The 20,872-nt window shown below is 42.2% G+C and overlaps 1 protein-coding gene across 1 annotated transcript in view; it reads right to left on the reverse strand.

Moving 5' to 3' along the window:
* Positions 1-624: 624 nt before the first annotated feature.
* CATSPER3 (cation channel, sperm associated 3) overlaps positions 625-20,872 on the reverse strand; it is a 37,854-nt gene continuing 17,606 nt past the window's right edge. The window contains exons 4-8 of the mRNA XM_015429646.1: positions 17,944-18,126; positions 17,015-17,155; positions 15,041-15,160; positions 1,970-2,127; positions 625-745 (exon numbers count right to left, since the gene is read on the reverse strand). Coding sequence (XP_015285132.1) covers positions 625-745; positions 1,970-2,127; positions 15,041-15,160; positions 17,015-17,155; positions 17,944-18,126 — 723 coding nt within the window. The remainder of the gene's footprint in view (positions 746-1,969; positions 2,128-15,040; positions 15,161-17,014; positions 17,156-17,943; positions 18,127-20,872) is intronic.

Below are 20,872 nucleotides of genomic sequence, written 5' to 3' on the forward strand. Positions count from 1 at the left end.
CCAGGGGGTGAGATTCCACATGATTACAGGGCCCATGCTCTTCCTCATAACCAAGAACAGAAACACCCTGATCCTTACACAGAATGACTTTGCAACTCATAAGGGTTTACCACTTAACAGCTACCACATGGCCTTGAGATCATATTTAGGGCTGCCAAGTCCCCCCGGGGGGTGGATTTCCCCCTGCTTTGGAGGCCCGATTTCCGCCACGGCGGAATCGGGCCCTGGGGGGAACTCCCCCCCCCGAAGCTGCGTCACCATATGGTTCCCCCCCCGACGATCTGGGCCACGCCCCCAACGTGCTCTACATCCTGCGTCACTTCCGGTGACGTTCTGGCAGCACATGCGTGCTTTGCGCGCGCACACACCCGCAGCCAGCTCCCGGACCCAGCGAATGCTCCCCTGCCGGTGAGTAATTACGATTTGGCAACCCTAATCATATTGCAGGATATGATATACACAGATACATTAGCAAACCAGTCAAATTATGTTTAGATTTCCCAAGATATGAACAAACTCAAAAGAAGCCTAGCTGTGCTGATGTCTTTGTCATTAACCTCTGGCTTTACTAACTATTAAGAGTGAGAGGGACAAAATGGAGAGAGAACATGTTTAACAATACTTTTAATTTTGCAGCTGGCTGCTTTTGGACTGAATAGATTGTAGAGATTGCCAAGACTTCTGCTCTGATTCATTCAGCAGGGTAGTCAAAGTGGCAACAAGTTCATAGTAGAGTTCTTGCAGCCTGTAAGACAACAATGAGTGAAAATATTCAATGTAATTCCACTGTGCTATAACAGAGTGGCAAACATTCCTTTCCCTTATTTCTCTGTACCTATTTATCCTTCTCTTTTCATGGGGAAAAAATTCACTGGGATACTATTTTATGCTTTTGTGTACAACCTGCAGTTCTATACCACAGTATTCTCTCACAGAGCATATAAGGCCTGTGTAGAATGACAACATGCTTTCAAAAATTCCAGATACCTTCATATATAAATTCTAGCAATCAGATTCAATCAATATAGCTAATAGTCAGCATGGTTCCATCTTTGAATACTTAAATCATTGGACTGGGGCCATGGAGACAGAAAACAGATAGTTTTTCAAATTTGGGGGACTACCCAGGTTTGCAGAAAAATCTGAAACCTTCAAAGAAAGATGGGTTTGTTTGTTTTTTAAATTCCACCCAAACACAGTAATATTGTCTATGCTTGCACCGAGAATGCACCTCTGTTGGCTTGCCTCATCCACCCTCTTCGTAATGGAGGCAGCATATGGAAGAATGACCATGCCTACCAGTTGGAGGAAGAGTGGGAGCAGTTTGCTGTCCCCACTGCTTGAGCTAGTCAGCAAAAACTGCAGGCACGAGGAGGAAGAGCCAGTGGTCAGTTGGGTAAGCAGGGGAGGAGGAGTGGGAACTGCTGCCCTCGCGTGAGCTGCAGAGGTAGCAGCTGTGTATACAGGGAACCGTAGGAGCTAGTGAGTGGGTGGCCTGGTGAGGAGGGAGGGCAAAAGAGGAGAAGCACCAACAGGAGAAGCGAGAACAACAGCAGGCTCAGGAACCACAATCGCAGCCGCTCCACCGGAGGGAGGAAATACATCGAAAGGAGCAAACCAGGAAGTGGGCAGGGCACAGCGGAGCAGCACGACTTTATGGGATGAATTAAAAATAAGCATTAATTTAATTTCTTCTTCTTCAAAAACTCCTCACGTATCAGAATGTAGCATGTCAAGAAGAAGGTTAGCTTGAGATCCTCATTTTCCAGGTGCAAGGAAAGATTTTGATGCTGGAAAAAAACATTCCACCCACATTCTGAAATGGTACAGTTTTGAGACGCATGCCTTTTTGAACTTTTCAGTACGTCTCAATGTGACTAACACAAGAGTTAACGAGTGTTAAGCACTTGATAGGCATCCATGTGACCATGAGCTAATTCTTATCCTATTGGTTTAAGAAGATACCTACTTATAAACTGTGGCATCCTGACGATCCAGGGATGTCAAATACAGATCAATAAATGGTAAACAGGCACAAAATTCTTCTAGGATCATCGGATCTGTATGATGCAGGGATTTTTTAAAGTCTTCTACTAATTCATTGAAGGTTTTATATTCGCTTGATTTCTGGTGTGGAAAAACACAGTTTAAACACAGCTAACTTGATGCTATATTTGGCTCCTCAGAACTAATGAACATCCCACTTATTTTCACCTCTGGTAAATGACTATTGCTGCAAAGAGATGGGCTTGAATTCTTAACACAAGTCTGTTCATGTTATTCAAGAGTGCTGGGCAGCCATTGTAGTATTTGTTTGTTTACTTGTGTGAAATATTTTAAACCCTGCTTCCTCAAATTAAAATCTACATTTAACACAATTGAAGTATTTAAATCAATTGTTATTAAAATGCATTAATTCATCAACAGCAGATAAAATAAGTTAGTCACTAAAATAAGAATCTGAAGTACATTTTTTTTAAAAAATCAAGCAAATGTCTATGTGAAGAAGGTTTTAGCCTACACCTACATCTAAGATCAGAGGCTGGGCAAATGCCTGAGCATCGAAAGCTGGCAATCTGAATTCCACCACAGGCTGATGTCAGGTTTTCCCTAACTTTTTCCATAGCTTAACATAGCTGACAGAGTAAAATGCTCCCTTACGGTCCATAAAACCTGTACACAACCCCCCCCCCTCCCTGTTAGCTGTGTATTTATCAGCTAGATGATACAAAATCAGACAATGGTCTAAAGTTGAACAGCCCCTCCTGAACCCGATTTGCTCATTCCCTAAAATGGCCTCAGACTCACTTAACCCAGTCCCAAAGCTTATGAAATAAAAAGGAAGAATATAATTTACACAATGAGGAAAGCAAACTAATTGGGAAATAACAACACGGGTCTGATCTGTTTCTTTTTTTGAAAATCAGAACAATAATAGTATGTCTCCAAGATCTGGAAATCAGGTGAGGAATTGATAAAGGTAAAGACCAGTGTTAAAACCTTGGTCCACCAGCAAGGATTTGCTTAAATAATTCATTAGGGATTAAGTCTGGCCCGGGAGCTTTGCCTGATTGAAGAGCCCAGATGAAAAGCTCAACTTTGTCATTAGAAATGTCAGGCCAAGAGGGAACTATATAAAGAGAAACAGTAGAGAAAGATGTGGTGATAGCTTCATCATCTGAAAATAGCACTTTAAAATGATTTTCCCAGACATGTGGGGCAATGCCGAAGGGAATTTTAAATTGTGGATTGATGGAAGTGTTAACAATAGACCAAAAGGTTATGTTGTCATTATTATTAACTGCAGATATAAGTCAACTCCATTCTCTAGCCAGAGCCTTCTGTTTCCTTACTTTAATTAAATCTTTGTAACTCTTTATAAGGTTTAAGCAGCTCCCTCAGAACTGTGATAGTTAGGGCTGTGCACTCAGTATACACCGAGCTAAATAAATATCCAAAAAATACGGTATAATGGAGCCATATAGATTCAGGTTCCCCGAATATTGCCCCAAATACCAATGAAATATCAATAGTGATATTCAGGTATATTCAGGACTATGGATATTTTTCAGGTCCAACAGACCCAAAATTGAAATAATCCAAATAATCCCCTAGTGATAGTATTATTTCTTTTACATTTTCCATGTATCCGCTAGATCTGCCTTTTAAGTAATCTGCAATCTCTATTAAACCATGTGTTTCGATTTGCCTCTATGCTCTGATCTGGTCGAATACCCTTGACATATAGAAACTTGAATGATTCAAAAATCCTAGACAGGTTGGGCGAATTTATATTGGCTGAGTTGGATGAGGAAAAATAGCTGGCCAAACTTTCAGGGGGGGAAGAGTTCATAATATCACAAAATGAGGTGGACAACAAAGGCCTTTCAAATTTTGAGAGAGATTTGTAAACTCTGTGGTATAGCTAAATGCTGAGGGCACATGGGGTCCCAAACAGAAATAAATGGGCAGATAATTGCCACCCATATAATCACCAATTTTCAACTGATTGAAATAGCAAAGATGTTTGATCAGAACAATACCAATTGATTATGTTTTCTCCTTTTCTCCAAACGTAAGTGAAATCAGTGCTACTATCAATTCCTCAAAGACCGTTTAGTGGAGTAAGATTCCTTCACAAGGCAAATTTCATCTATTCTAACCCTGCAATATTGATCACATGATCTCTTGGCCTCCTGTTATACAAAGCCTGACTAAGAAAGTCTCCAAAGTCAGGTCCTAAAATTCTAACAAAAGGAGAACTTTCATCGATAACTATCCTTGCATTAAAGTTGCCTGCCACAATCATAGAATGGATGGAAATGTGATTTTTATTTCATCGTAGATGGCACCTAAGAGTTTCCAGTTTCTTCTGTCTCTCAGTTCTCCAGCCACCAAGAGCAGAGTAATTAGAGAGTTCACAGTGGGGAAGGAGGGAGGGAATACATGCCTGCACAGAAGACAACTCAATGAACAACAGTCACAGGTAAGTGCAACACTGTTTTCATCTTCGGTCTTCTGTGCAGTACCACATTGGAAGACTGAAAAACTCACTTAACAGATGTCGTTGTGATGCTCTCCTATTGGAAGAGAGAGTGCAGGACAGCCTTGCCCACTGAAGTCTCTTTTCTGGCATCAATATCACTCATGTAGTGCTTCATGAAGTCCCCAAAGACAACCACGTTGCAACCTTAAAGATCTCCATCAACGACATGCCACGCACTAATGCAGCTGATGCTGATGCAGCCTGTGTTTTAGTTGAATGAACTCAAACTGACAGCAGGCATGGCACTGCAGCCTTGTTGTAGCACCACTGGATTCCCCTTATGATCCACTTGGAGATGGTCTGAGAGGAAGCAGCTCTACCTTTCGAAGGACCAGAGTAACACAAGAACAGCCTCACCAATTTTCTGAAGGATTTCGTTCTATGCAGATACTATAATAAAGCCCTACAAACATCTAATGTACAGAGTGCCTTTTCTGCCTCTGAGGTGGGAGAAGGGAAGAAAATGGGCAAAACCATATCTTGAGACAAATGAAACAGGGACACAACTTTTGGTAGGAAGCTAAAACTAGGCCGCAGCACCCCTTTTTGAAGTGGAACTTAATGAATGGAGGGCCTGCCAACTCCTACACTCTCCTAGCTGACATTATGGTGACCAGAAAAAGGAATTAACTGACAATGCCTCCAAGGAGGAGGTAGCTAGGGGCTCAAAGGAACCCAAGATCAACTGAGTTAGGACTAGGGATAATGACCACTGAGGAACTATGGGTGGTGGTGGGGAATACATATTCACTATGCCCTTGAGGAAAAAGCAGGAAGATCTGTAGGAGAATAAGGTCTTGCCCTCCATTACAGTGTGTGAGGCAGATATAGCTGCCAGATGAACCTTAATGGAATAAACAAAAAGGCCAGGTGCTAAGGGACCACAGATAATTAAAAAATTAGGGGCAGAGGGCATGAATTAAACAAAGCCCAAAGGGAAAAATATTTCTATTTACTAGCATAGGATGTTCTAGTAGAAGGCTTCCTAGCATTAAGGAGGACTTCCACCAGTTGGTCTGAGAAACCTACTCCAAAGGATTCAGTAGCCACGCCGTTAGGCACTGCCTCTGCATCTCAGAGTGGAGAGTGGAGCCTCAACACAGCAGGTCTGGGGATCAGGGAAGTATACAAACCTCCCTTGGGAGGCTAATCATAGTATTTGGAACCATACCTGTCTTGGCCAGAAGGGGGTCACTAATATACACCAAGTTCCTTCGGCCAGAATCTTGGCCAGTACCCTGGGAATCAGAGGGAATGGAGGGAAGGCATAGAACAGGGAACCCTGTCATCTGATCTGGAATGCATCCCCCATGGACCAAGGGTCGCATCCTGTTCTGGAGCAAAAGCTCTAGGCCTTGGCATTGCTCCTTGTGGCAAAAGGTCTATATCTGTAATTCCCCATTGGGCAAATATTGGTAGGAGACTGTCTAAGGCAAGGGACCATTTGTGGTTTACGCTGTATATTCTGCTGAGGGCACCTTCCCTAGTGTTTTTGGACTCTGCAATGTGGATGGCCTGCAGTGAAGCCCCCAAGGCAATAGCCAGTTCCCAAATGCTGATTGCCTCTTGGAAAAGTGAAAGAGACGCTGTGCCCCCTTGTTGATTTATATAAGTCATAGCATTAATCTTGTCTCTCTGGTTGCTTGACAAACGCTGAAAAAGAGTTAGGAGTGTAACATATAGCTTGCAGTTCTAACAAGTTAATGTGAAGAAATCTCTCTGAGGGGAGCCACCTGCCCTGTGTCAAGCAGGGGGCCCAAACCCTCAGGGAGGCATCAGTGGTGATAATCACCTGAGGCTGTTGCTGACTGTAGGGGAACCCTGTGGATAGACTACCTTGGTAACTGTCTCACCACTGGATGTGGTAAAGAAAACTTCTCTGCTTGAGAAAGTCTGGTGGGGTTAAACCACCTGACAAATGAGTTCTGCAGGGGCTTCACCTTGAGACGAGCATAGGGGACAGTAGCCACTTGAGACGTACATAGGGGACAGTAGCCACAAATAAGGCCTAATTGTTTCTGAAAAAATAGGGATGATTGGAAACAATTTCTAGATAACCTGCTATCGTGGCCCTAATGTGGGCTGCCCTACCCCAGGTAAATAGAACCTCCCTACCAAGGAGTCTAGGAGGGATCCATTGAAAAGTACCTGCTAAGAGGGTGTCAGTTTGGATTTCTCCATATTAACCTTCAAGCCCAAGCTTTCCAATCTCTCAAGTATCAAAGAGATATTCTGCAACAGGCGATTTTCAGTAGGGGCCGTAATTAGCTAGTCATGAAGACAGAGGTAGATAACACAGCCTAGGGATCTAAGGTGTGCCACCACCATGGCCATGCACTTCGCAAACACATTTGGGGCCATGGCAAGAACAAAGGTGAGTACCGAATATTGGTATACCTGACCTGTAAATTTGAAATGCATAAATTTGCGATACTTCAGATGAATAAACACATGGAATTTTGTACCTTTCAAATGTATAGCAGCAAACCATGAGTTTAATTCCAAAAAGATTAACACAGCAGAGAAAATTAACATCTTAAACTTCTTAACAACTAGAAAAGATTTGTTGTTGTTGTTCAGTTGCACAGTCAAGTCCAACTCTTCGTGACCCAATGGACCACATCACGCCAGGCCCTCCTGTCTTCTGCCATCCTCTGAAGTTTGCTCAATTTCATGTTCGTTGCATCTATGACACTGTCTAACCATCTCATCCTTTGCCGTCCCTGTCTTCTTTGACCTTCAATCTTTCCCAGCATCATGGTCTTCTCCAGTGAGTGCTCCCTTCTCATTTGGTGGCCAAAGTATTTGAGCTTCAGTTTCATTATCTGGCCTTCCAGGGAACAGTCAGGGTTGATTTCTTTTAGGATTGACAGTCAAGGGACTCTCAAGAGTCTTCTTCAGCACCATAGTTCAAAAGAATCTATTCTTCGGCGCTCAGCCTTCCTTATAGTCCAACTCTCGCAGCCATACATGACTACTGGGAATACCATTGCTTTGACCATGCGGACTTTTGTTGGCAGGGTGATGTCTTTACTTTTTATCCTGCTGTTTAGGTTCGCCATCGCTTTCCTTCCAAAGAGCAGGCGTCTTTTAAATTCATGGCTGCTGTCACAGTCTGCAGTGATCTGGTATCCCAGGAACGTGAAGTCTGTCACTACTTCCACAACTTCCCCTTCTATTTGCCAAGGAGTGATGGGGCCGGATGCCATGATCTTAGTTTTTGGAGATTCTGGGAATAAACCTGGAAGATGGATCTATCAGTGGCTACTAGTGAAAGATGGTGACAAAAGGAAACCTCCACATTCAGAGGCAGTAAACCTCTGAGTACCAGTGCCAGGAGGCAATATCAGGGGAAGGCCTCAGCCTCTCTGCCCTGTTGTTGGCCCTCCATAGGAACTGGTTGGCCGCTGTGTGAGACAGGATGCTGGACTAGATGGGCCATGGGTCTGATCCAGAAGGGCTCTTCTGATGTTCTTCTCAGGGGAAGGCCTTGGCCTCTCTGCCCTGTTGCTGGCCCTCCAGAGGATTGGGTTGGCTGCTGTGTGAGATGGGATGCTGGACTAGATGGACCAGTGGTCTGATCCAGGAGGGGTCTTCTGATGTTCTTCTCAGGGGAAGGTCTCGGCCTCTCTGCCCTGTTGTTGGCCTTCCAGATGAAATGGTTGGCCACTGTATAAGACAGAATGCTGGACTAGATGGACCCTCACTGGTCTGATCCAGCAGGGCTCTTCTGACGTTCTTATCAGGGTAAGGCCTCGGCCTCTCTGCCCTGTTGTTGGCCCTCCAGAGGAATGGGTTGGCCGCTGTGTGAGACCGATGCAGAAAGACTTTACTTTTTATTCCAATAGACATTGCTCTTTTTCCAGAATTGATATGATTTGGATGTCTGAAGAATTATCAATGAAAACACATAAGACTGAAATTTTGCCAAGATGTAATTCAGATCACAATCCGGTGGTATGGAGTTCCACAGAAAGGAAAAAACCCTTTCTGTGGAGGATTAATGAAGACTTGTTGGATAAGAAAACGGTAATTGAGATGTTAAAGGAAGAAACGAAACAATTCTTTCAACAAAATTTAAATAAAGAAACACCGATACAGATTGTATGGGATGCTTATAAAGCGGTGATGAGAGGAATTCTCATCTCGCAAAACGTGAAGCAAAAAAAGGAAAAACTTCAAAAACAAACAGAAGTGTTAGAAAAAATTGCTCAGAAAGAAAAGGAATTAAAAAAGAAGCCTGGAAAAAAGCAAATTATTAAAGAATTAAAGTTGCTGAAGGAACAACTGAATGAGACTTGGAATCAGGAAATGTATTGGAATTTAAAGAAGTTACAACAGAAATCTTTTGAAGGGGCGAACAAACCGGGAAAATACTTAGCTTGGCAACTTAAGGCTAGAAGAGAGAGAAGAATGATAACCAAAATAATAGAAGATGGAAAAGAGTTCGTTGATCCTAATGGAATAAAGAGATGTTTCTTCAAGTATTATGCTAAACTATTCCAAACAACTAGAGTTGATCTTGAGAAGATTAAAACATATTTAAAGGAGATTCCACTACCAAAAATAAGTAAGGAATACAAAGATTTATTAAATGGTCCAATTCAAAAAGAAGAAGTGATGAAGGCAATAGAAGAGACAAAGTTGGGGAAGGCGCCTGGGCCGGACGGATTTACAGCGAAATTCTACAAAAAGATGAAAGAAGAAATTTCCCCGGTCCTGGAAGCTTTAACCAACGAAATAAGAGAAAACAAAAAGGTGCCGGACTCATGGAAAGAAGCAATTATTTCTTTGATTCCAAAGGAAGGACAAGATTCAACAAATGTAAAGAACTACAGGCCAATATCTCTTTTGAACAACGATTATAAAATCTTTGCAAAAATTATTGCAGAAAGGGTGAAAAACTATTTACAAACGGTAATTTCTGAAGATCAAGCGGGCTTTTTACCCAAAAGGCAGATTAGAGACAATGTAAGAATAGTAATGGACGCAATTGAATATTATGAAAAGCACCCAGAAAAAGAAGTAGCTTTTCTGTTTGTTGATGCAGAAAAAGCTTTTGACAATCTTAATTGGAATTTTATGCACCAGATGATGGAAAAGATTGAAGCGGGACAACATTTTAGAAATTGTATTGAAGCTATCTATTCTGAACAAAGAGCTAAAATAAATGTGAATAAAGAACTGACAGATAACTTCAAAGTACAGAAAGGAACAAGGCAAGGTTGTCCGTTATCACCGTTATTATTTATCTGGGTATTGGAAATACTTTTACAAAAAATACAGTACGATCAAGAAATAAAGGGCTTGACACATAAAGGACACCAATACAAATATCGAGCATTTGCAGACGATGTAATGTTTATGGTGGAAAACCCAACAGAAAAATTGACATTGCTTTTTCAAAAAATAAAGGAGTTTGGAGAATTGGCCGGCTTTTACGTAAATAAGAATAAAACAAAACTTATATGTAAAAACATGATCAAACAAAAACAAGTGGAACTACAAGAACTGGTACAATGTGAAGTAGTTAAAAAAACAAAATACCTTGGAATTGAATTAACGGCAAAAAATATAGACCTATATAAGAATAATTATGAGAAATTATGGACTAAGCTGACTCAAGATTTTAAGAAATGGGATAAAATGAACTTATCACTGATGGGAAGAATATCAGTTATAAAAATGAATGTCCTACCACGTTTGATGTTCCTGTTCCAAACAATACCAATTCTGCATAAAACGGATTTGTTGGCCAAGTGGCAACAAGAGTTGTCAAAATTTGTTTGGGCAGGCAAGAAACCAAGGATCAAAATGAAAATACTTTGTGATGCCAAAGAAAGAGGAGGTCTACAAATGCCAAATCTTAGACTATATTATGAAGCGGTTTGTCTAACATGGATGGATCAATGGGTGAAGCTTGAAAATGACAGATTGTTGGGGTTGGAAGGGCATGATTGTAGATTTGGCTGGCATGCATATTTATGGTATGACAAGATAAAAATGGACAGTTTTTTTAAACTTCACTTGGTGAGAAAAGCTTTGTATATGGTATGGACAAGATATAAGAAGTACCAGAGTGACTTAAGACCATTGTGGATTGTACCAGTAGAAGTGTTGATATCTTACTCAAGACAGCGAGGTAGAGACTGGTTGCCATATAGAGATTTAATTAAAAAAGAGGGAACAGAGTGGGTAATGAAAAAGCAGAATGAAATTGAATATGAATATGAGTGGTTGAAATATATGCAGATTTATGATCTTTTTAGATCTGACAAAAAAAACTATGGTTTTAGAGAGGAAAAAAATGAAATTGAAAAGGTTTGGGAGAGTGGAGGAGGAAAAAATATTTCTAAAATGTATAAGGTGTTGTTAAAATGGTATACTGAAGATGAAACTGTTAAAGAACAAATGTTAAAATGGGCTATTAATATGAATAAGGAAGTGGCTATGGAAACCTGGGAATATTTGTGGAAAAATTCTATTAAGATCTCGACATGTACTAATGTTAAAGAAAACTGTTATAAGATGATGTATAGGTGGTACATGACACCTAAGAAAATTGCAAATATGAATCAAAATATGTCAAACAAATGTTGGAAATGTAAGAGGCATGAGGGCTCATTTTATCATATGTGGTGGACTTGTGAGAAAGCTGTAGACTTTTGGACAAAAGTCCACAATGAAATGCAAAAAATATTGAAATGTTCTTTTAAAAAAGCACCGGAAATTCTGCTTTTGGGACTTAAAATGGAAGAAGTCAATACGACTAAAAAGACTTTACTCTGGTACCTGATAGTGACAGCGAGAATGATTTATGCTCAGTTTTGGAAGACAGAAAAGGTACCAGAGGTTGAAGAATGGATACAAAAAGTTCTGTTCATGGCACAAATGGATAAGATTACAAAAAAACTGAATAACAAAGAAGACGATGAGTTTTTTGGAGAATGGAATGATTTTAAAATTTATCTGGAAAAGAACTGGGATGTGAAACAAAACTTAATATGTTTAGATCAATATTAAGTCAAACGATGTTATCTTTAGATCGTAATGATGAAAAACTGATATTGTTGATGATATGAAGTAATTTGGAGCAGGGGTGGAAGCATTGTGGGAAGCCATTGGAGGGAGGGGAGGAACTGGGAATGGGGTAGACAATTGATAGAATGAAATGTTTTATATGTTGTATTCCTGAGAAAATAAAATTTGTTTACCAAAAAAAAAAAAAAGGCAGTGATCCATGGGGGAGGAGAAAAGATTAAGGCCCCTTAAATCTAGGATAGATTGGAGACCTCCATCTTTTTTGGGGGGCAGAAACAATCTAGAGTGGTCTAAATGATAAGCAAACAGAACAATAGTCAACACCCAAGAACCAGATGTTATATGCTGCCAGTTGGGGTGGAAGGGAGCCAATCTGTTCAAAAAGAAAGGCTGAGCACCCAGCACATGGACCTCTTGTCAGAAAGGGGCCCTTTGGCCCATCGATGCATCCTTGGAGGACTGATGCTGCTGCTGCTGTCCTTGATACCCAGACCTATGGTGGGACTGAGTTGCTGCTATGTCTGAGTTGCTACTGAGGACACTGGAAAATTCTCCGTTGAGGATCCTGTGTATGGTGGTATGGGCACAAAAACTGGTAATAGTTGTATGGCCTTATAAAGGTTCTCTGGAAGGACTGTGCCGGAGGTACAGCGATGCTGAAAGAACGAGCTGTTTGTTTATTTTTCTCAATTTGCGAGTGGATATCATCCGTCTTCACCAAGAAGAGGGTAGTACCTTCAAAGGGCAGGTCCTCTATCTTTTGACAAGTTTCCACTGGTAAGGTAGTGGAACGAAGCCATGCATGTCTGTGAAGCACCACAGCTGAAGCCATAGTCCGGGCAGAGGAGTCTGCTGTGTGTCTCCCAGTTTGATCTGTTGTTTGGACAGATGAAGGGCTTCTGCTTGAAGAAGCTTGGCAAGTGACTTTTTGTCATCTGGCAAAATGTAGATATAGGCTGGCATTCTTTCCCATGAGAAGAGTTGGTAGCCACCCACTTTGGCTGCACAGCTGGCGATTCTAACATGAAGAGCTGAAGAAGAATATGCCTTTCTACCAATAACATCAATTTTACGCCCTTCCCTATCAGCAGGGGAAGAGTGTACACCTGGTCAATGGTAAGCCTGCATTTCCTCTGCAATGAGGGATGATGGAGCTGGGTACGTGAAAAGGAAGGGACAACCCTCCTGTTGTACTCCTGTTGTAAACGTTTTTGACCCTCTTCGAAGTATCAGGGACAGTAGATGGTTTTTCCCATATGGTGTTGGAAATGTCCAACATGGGGAAGGCAATCGCTCCCAGTGAGTTGGAGTAGAGCCTCCCCCACATTTTGTCTTTCATTCTCAGAACTGATGCAGTGACTTGGATTTCTGAAGTCTTAGGTATTCTGATCATCTGTTCTGTGTATAGTCCTCATTAGGTGAGACCAGGTCCACAGGCCCCACTGTGTCATCTCATGAGGGATCAGAGGGTGGACCGGGGCTCTATTCTGTTGGGAATACAGCACTCTCCTCGTCTGATTCAGAGAACATAGGGAGTTCCTTCTCCATAGGAAGCAGGGTTATTGCCCAGGCAGAAGCGGGAGGGTAAGGACGGCACTCCTGAAAATTCCATTTGGTTCCAGTGGACACAGGTTGATTACCTTGTTTGTTTGAAAAGAGGGAAGGATAATAAAAAGGATACTGCTGCCAAGGTTGAAAAGGGGCCACAGAGGACCACGGAATTGGCTGGGTGGGCTGTGATGCCAGAATCGGATCCCATTGGGTCTGAGGAATCAGCTTGGAGGAAGGTTCTATCTCATTTTCTGGGCATGGTGGAGCTGGGTAATGCAAATGTGGAGATGGGATTCTTGGAGGTGGGAGATCCAGAACCAATAATGGAATCAAAGCGGGAACCGGTGTTGGAACCGATGACATCAGAACCGGTGGAGAGGCCCAAACTGGAGAGTGGTGAGGAACCAAGTGATGCTTGTCTCGGTGCCTATCTTTATGCTTGGACTTTGCCCTAGCCTTCTTAGGGGGCAGCTCAAAAGCAGAGCAAGATTGCCTAGGTGATACTGAATGGCACCTAGTAGGGGCTGAGGACAGACTGGATGGGACCGAAATGACTGACTGCAGGCAAGAAGGAAGATCAGTCAAGGCCAGAGACTTACTATCAGTGGTATGCTGTCACTCTTCCGAAGACTTTGTAGCCAAGCTCTCAGGACATAAAAGAGCTTTCCCCCAAAGGCTAGCTTTGATTCTCACTGCTCTATCAGATCTCACATTGGGAGTAAACTGCAAGCAAAACTCACAGTTCATCATATTGTGCCCTTTGCTAAGGCAAAGGAAGCATACAGAATGCCCTTCAGAGAGGGTCATCTTAGTCTCACACTGGGAACACATATTCAGTAAAGCCTTCTGAGATATGGTTGACGGAAAAAATGAAGAGAAGCTGGTAAGGATATCCTTGCTGAAAGGTGGCAAAAAGAGAACTGAGGGAAGGGGGGGGGCTCCCAGGAACACATGGCTGTTTTGGCAGGAAAACATGCCTCCAGCTCCAGGAAGGGACCTCCCATTCAGCTTTTGTCAGAGAAAGGTAGAAGCTGGATAGGAATCCTCCGGTGGTTGGCCTGCACAAGCGCAGTCCAATGTGGGACTGCACAGGAGACCGAAGATGAATAGGGGGTTTCACCCTCAGGGGAGTATAATCCCAGGAGTCCGGGACTCTTTTTTTGCTAGACAGAGAGTAATTCCTCCCACTATCCTGAGAGAGGGCTGGTTCTCATTCCCACTTTGTTGCTTATTTGTTTATGATTGGAGTGCGGACGGAATTTGTTGGCTACTAAGGCATGGATTCACACCATTAAATTTTGGTTACGACTCCACTTCAACTCTGACCCCCTTAGTTACATGTACCAACTACTTTCTGAATCTGTCAATTCTAGTAGGCTAAATTACATCGAAGCCAAAATATGTTCCTTGAATTTATCCTTAGAATCCTTATTTTTGCTTTCTGAGGCTTAAAAAATAAGGTATTGGGTTTATTGGGTTCAGAATTGCAAATTGGGTTAAAAAGGGTTAAAATTGAAAGTGTTAAAAGTTAATGTTAAATAGGTTACAGCTCAACCTTAAAACAGCTTAATGTATTCATCCTATCTAATCCTAACTAATTATACGTTTCAATAAAAAAAAACCCTCAGACAATGCAATTGCTCTTCTCAAGCATTCTCAAAGCAGCAGCTGGGAAGAAAAAGGGAAGTGAGGGAGTTAAACTCCCTAAGCATAACATGCATTCCTAAAATACAACATAAGATAATTATACAGCTGACAAGAACGTATAAGTCCTATCTAACAAAAATAATAGAGAAGAGAATATGTATATAAAGAGGAAAGAAAATAAAAAAATAAGCTCTCGTGAAATGCCACCGTAGCACTTTTCGGCAGCTACTGGAACCGGAACAGAGGAAATCTAACCTGCTGATTTATCAATGCATTGATTTCTTCTTGTTGCCTTCTTAATATAGCCTGCTTCTTTGTATGAAGAGCAGCCCGCCTCTCTGCTTGAAGCTTTCTCTCATATTCTTCAGTTGTATCCTATACTCAAGGTAGTGAAATAGTTTTGAAACAGATGCTATTTACTTGCCATATTCTTGGGAGAACTCTCAGCCCCAGTAAGAGCATCCAGCAGCAGCTGTGTTCCTTCTCTTTGAGTCTCCCTACCCTTCAACCAGCTCCATACTATATATAGAAAGTAATGAATAAATGTGGACCCTGCATGGTTTTATAATCCATTTCTGGATTCAAAGAGCAGGTGGGTGGCGAGATCAGACAGCCCTGCCATTCAAATACTGGGATTCACTTCTGTAAATTACATCCCCAGTTCATTCTGTATTTCCTCTACATGTGAATAGAAAGATGGGGAATTAACCACTGCACAAATTCTACCCAGTACCTATCCATTACATTTTCCCCACCGCTGCCTGTAAGCAGCTCAATGAGGCATACATAGTTCTCCTCTGCTCCATTTATCCCCACAGCAATCCTATGAGATTGCTTACACTGAGAGAGTGTGCCTGGCTCAAAGTCAGCCAATGAACTTCATGGATGAGTAGAGATTTGAATGTGAGACAAACAAATCTAATTCCAAAGCTCAGACCATACTGGCTTTATTGTCCTAAAGAAGCAGCAGTCTCAAATCAACAGAAGCCTTAACAAAACTTAAAAACAGAAACTCAAATTGTTCTGTTTTTATCTGCTGAAATTCAAAACTCCCTCCTTTATTGGCCAATTCACAGCCACCCTTCAGATTGGGCAACCTGGTTTCACATCTTCCTCGCACCTGGTGAGCCAGTTTGGTGTAGTGGTTAAGTGCGCGGACTCTAATCTGGGAGAACCGGGTTTGATTCCCCACTCCTCCACTTGCACCTGCTGATGTGACCTTGGGTCAGTCACAAGCTCTGGCACAGCTGTCCTTGAAAAAGAGCAGTTTCTGTAAAGAGCTCTCTCAGCTCCACCTACCTCACAGGGTGTCTGTTGTGGGGAGGGGAAGGGAAAGGAGTTTGTAAGCCGCTCTGAGACTCCTTTGGGTACTGAAGGGCGGGGTATAAATCCAATCTCCTCCTCCTCCTCCTCCTCCTCCTCCTCTTCTTCCTCTTCCTCTTCCTCTTCCTCTTCCTCTTCTTCTTCTTCTTCTTCTTCTTCTTCTTCTTCTTCTTCTTCTTCTTCTTCTTCTTCTTCTTCCGGAAAGTACAAACTAACAATCCAAATGGCCAAACTGATTCTCGGTCTCAGTAGCCCAGTTAGTGACTAAGCTAGGCTAAAGCTCCAGGGACAATATCAGAACAGCATGGTTGGTCACGATGTCATATTTGAAAGTAGCAGCAAAAAATGACAGTATGAGTATATTCCAAGAAGAGCCTCATGCGTCTTCTCTTTTGGTAGTAATCTCAGTCAGGTTTGCCGCACAGGAACAAAGACAAGGGCAACTCTTTCAAACAAGGGAAGCTCAGCAAACCTAGGAAATATATTCATTTAGATATTTTTACCTTGCCAGTGGAAGGGCACAGCAGCTTACAGCATTGTTCTTCCCACCTCCATTTTTATTCTCACAACAACCACCCTGTGAAGTAGGTTAGGCTGAGATTCAGTGACTGGCCCAAGGTCACCCAGTGAGCTGATCACAGTATGAGTGGGGATTTGAACCTGGCCCTCCCAGATGCTAGTCCATCTACACCACCATACTGGCTCTTCTTCCTCCAACAAAGAGAACATTAATGTAGCACGTTAACTAAAATTTACTCTGTTCCCATCAACGTTTCCGTTTTGCTCTTATAATAGCAGAATTCTAATCACTCTCTCCCTCCCTCTCTCTCTCTCTCTCATGGTTTTTTGCACATCAAAAGTCAGTTATCAAATAATGTGTACTACCATCAGAAAAAGGCAACTTACCTGAATATCCATAATGACAACTGCAATAAACATATTGAAAAATACAAAAAATCCTAGGAGAATAAAGACTATTGTGAATGCCCGGCTTGAGGTGAGACCCCTGTCATCCAGTTCATCCTGCAAGTCTGTCCAGCCATCAACCTGAAAGTTCATCAGATCAGATCATTTATTTATTTATTTATTTATTGGATTTCTACCCCGCCCTCCCACCGAAGCGGCTCAGGGCGGCTCACAAACAGTTTAAAAACAACACACAGTTTAAAACCGGCTCATCTAAGATCTAAAGACTCTATCAATCCAAAAGCACATGAATCAGATTCTTAATACAATCCAGTTTCCCCCATAAATACTTTCAGTTATTCCGATGCCTCCTGATTTAAAACAACTGCTATTACTAATTATAATTAGCAGTTACTAATCACTAATGTTACTAGTACACACTATTTCCCTTGCTCCATTTCATTTATTTTCATTTTTTGGTTTTTGGTCTTCTTTACGCTTTTCTTTTGCTGTTCCTTGTGCATTTTCTGTATATCACACTCTCTTATGCAAAGATCAGAACAGAAAGATTAAGAGACAATTGACAAAATAAGATAGAACATTGTTGCTTGCAAAGTCTGTCCACACATTGTGAGGAACATTGCGAGAAAGTTAGAATTTCATTAGTGAAGTACTGATTTTATTGGTACAAAATCTTGATGTGTACTCCTAACTGGAGACAGAAATGGGATCCTAATAAAAAGTCCGGGGGGGGGGGGACACAGATATATATCTAATTTCCAGTGACATATTCTGAAAAGGTTCCCTCCAAGTTAATTTCACCATTACATAGCTTAAATATCCATCTTTCTCATTCTAAGTCAGGAATTTTGGTTGGCACATTTTGTATGAGAGAATTGACTGAGAACAGAAAGGCTTTCAAAAATTACCGTAACTAAACTGAAAAGAGTGAAAAAGGCAGATGGCAGGTCCCCCCAGTTCTGCATGTCTCCAGTTTCAGGATCTCCATACAAATCATGACCCAGGATTGCAAAGATAAACATTAACAGGAACAACAAGACAAGGACGTAGATCACATTCCTCACAGTCTGACCCAGGGCTGTCATCAGAACCTGGAGTATAAAAAAATGCAAGTAAACACAATTACATTTTAAAACAAATGGCGCGGGACGTAGAACTGGTTAAGTCTTGCACCTTCTCAAGCAGAGAGCTATCAGATGCCAATGGTAGACCATGCTTAACTACAGAGGGATACAAACTAGCAGGCCTTAAGATCTGCCTTTCGGAACTGAAGCCGGGGAACAAAATAAAAATGCTTATCATACATTAATTGTGTCCATCTGTAGTTAACTGTAGCTTTTCCCTGACCTTTTCTCAGACACTGATCCTATGTGTTTAGCAGCAAGAAGTTGCCACATACACACATAGGCATTATTTCTGACACCAGACTCAATATTGTACTCAAAGACGGCTTCCCAGGTACAAAATGCAATATAGGAATCAATAAGGAAATTCAAGTGTATCTGGAATTACTGATATGTGTCCTTACACAAGACATGGAAACTGACACGGTGGTGATATCCTTGATGTACCAAACAAAACAAATCTCTCGGCAATGCAGGAGATACAGATGAACATATGATCCTGGCTTTGCACAAACCCATTAACCAGGAAGTGACACCTGAACAGACCAACAAATGGATTTTGGATTTGAAGTATGAGATGGTGTTGGCAGACACAGATGCTGATCTTAAAAGAAACAGCAGATTGTATAAGAAACCCTTTGGCATTTGTAGGCTTTCTGTAGTCAAAAAAGGGCAGCCAGCCCATTCTTTAGCCAGTCTCTGGAGTATTGTAACACTCAAGCAGTGCAGAGTCTTCTGTAGTTTAGAGTTAATAGAAATGTTTGTGATCTTGGCCAAGATCCATGACCAACAGTCTGACTCAAGCGGTATTCCCTAATCGGTATTCCCATCCATTCCTATGAGGATCTAGGGTACATTCTGATGTAATTTGTAGTACTTTATAAGAGTTAGTTTTGTTTAGAGTTCTTACCCAATGACCCTGTGCATCGCAGTGCTTTCTCTAGGGGCACATTAAGCAGGAGTTACTGTAGTGCCAAAAACCAACAAGACCACATCTGCTTCACAGTAAACACTACTGATGCATTCTGTAGCTTTGTCATGGAATTAAGGATCCCTGAGAAGGAAATTTCTTCTTTTTCTATTACGACAACCAGCTTCAACAGGGCTTTCCTGCTCTCCCTTCCTCCACCAGGCCCTGTTTCTACTAAAGAGCCACTCCAAAAGGTCAGGGGACCCTCCAGAGAGGTTTGTGATGCAGCATGAGAGAGGGGAGCTGTGAGATATGAGATGGTGGAAACTGGAAACCCACCTTGAAAAGCACTTTCCACTTGTACTAGGTGTCTTTGGATCCAAGCCACTATAAAATACTAGCTATCACCATTCAATAGATTATTTGCTGCTGCTGCTGCAAAGTGCCATCAAGTCAAGCCAACCTATGGCAACCCCATAGAGTTTTCAAGGCAAGACGTGTTCAGAGGTGGTTTGCCACTGCCTGCCTCTACGTTGGACTTCCTTTGCGGTCTGGTCTCCCATCCCAATACTACTCAGGGCTGACCCCGCTTAGTTTCCAAGATCTGATGAGATCAGACCAGCCTGGGCCACCCAGGTCAGGGCAATAGATTTTTAGGGGGGGGGGCTTCTATGCCATTCCAGCAGCATAAGGGAGCCACTGTGCCACACTGTCTTTTCATACTGTTTCAATAATGAAAATAAGAACTACATATGTGGGTCAGTTGTTTACTTCCTCCCCTGGTTGGAAAGAAGATCTTTCAGATAGCTTCTACTGAGATTTCAACAGCACCACAAAATCTATTCTACTAGAAGTTGGTAAAGGTTCTGGATATGACCCAACAAAACATACAGAACTTTGGCTGAATATTTCAACAGATATTTAAATTCAACTTCTTTATGCAGCACCATCAGTATGGATGTTTTTCAGAACATCTTTAAAGAAAACAGACTCCGTCCCATGCTGAACAGGGAGATCAAAGCTAAGTAGGAGAAGAATATATATTCGGTTCAACTGCATATCTTTAAGCTTTGTTTGGTGGGGAACAAGAACTAAAGTGTTATGCCAGCGGTTTCACAAAAAAGGTGGATTTTGAAAAGAGGCCTCAAAGAAGAAGGGGAAAAAATATACATCAGGGCTATTTTTGGGCAGGAACGCACAGGAACGGAGTTCCGGCTAGCTCCTGAGTTGGCCACGCCCAGCAGGAGCTCATTAGCATAACAGGCCACACCCAACAGCAGAAACTCATTAGGATTGGCTACATTAGGGGTGTGTGGCCTAACATGCAAAGGAGTTCCTGCTACAAAAAAAAGCCCTGGGTTTTGACAACAAACAAGGTAAACAGAATAAGAAGTAAAAGGTGGGTGTGGCTGAATGACCACACTTCTGGTAACATGGGGGTGTGGCCTAATATGCTAATGAGCGGTGCTGTCAGGGGTGTGGCCTAATATGCTAATGAGTTTCTGCTGTTGGGTGTGGCCTATTATGCTAATGAGTTCCTGCTGGGCTTTTTCTACAAAAAGAGCCCTGATGGTACTGATGTTCAGAAAGGCATTTCTAATAATAAGGGGCCACCAGAGGTCGATTCGGGGGGGATCGCGGGGAATCGCCATTCCCCCGGGTGAGGTGCGGGGGGTGGGGCACACAACGAAGCCCCGCCCCCTGCTTCCGTCCGCCCCGCTTCAGGCCCTCATTCAGTGAGGAGGACGCAGGAGAAGAGGGAGGGTAAGTTGCTTCCTCCCCGCCTCTCCCCACCCCTGCCTG

The sequence above is a fragment of the Gekko japonicus genome, unplaced genomic scaffold (genome assembly GCF_001447785.1).
Source record: "Gekko japonicus isolate JY-2015 unplaced genomic scaffold, Gekko_japonicus_V1.1 scaffold615, whole genome shotgun sequence".
In the NCBI taxonomy this organism is placed as follows: domain Eukaryota; kingdom Metazoa; phylum Chordata; class Lepidosauria; order Squamata; family Gekkonidae; genus Gekko; species Gekko japonicus.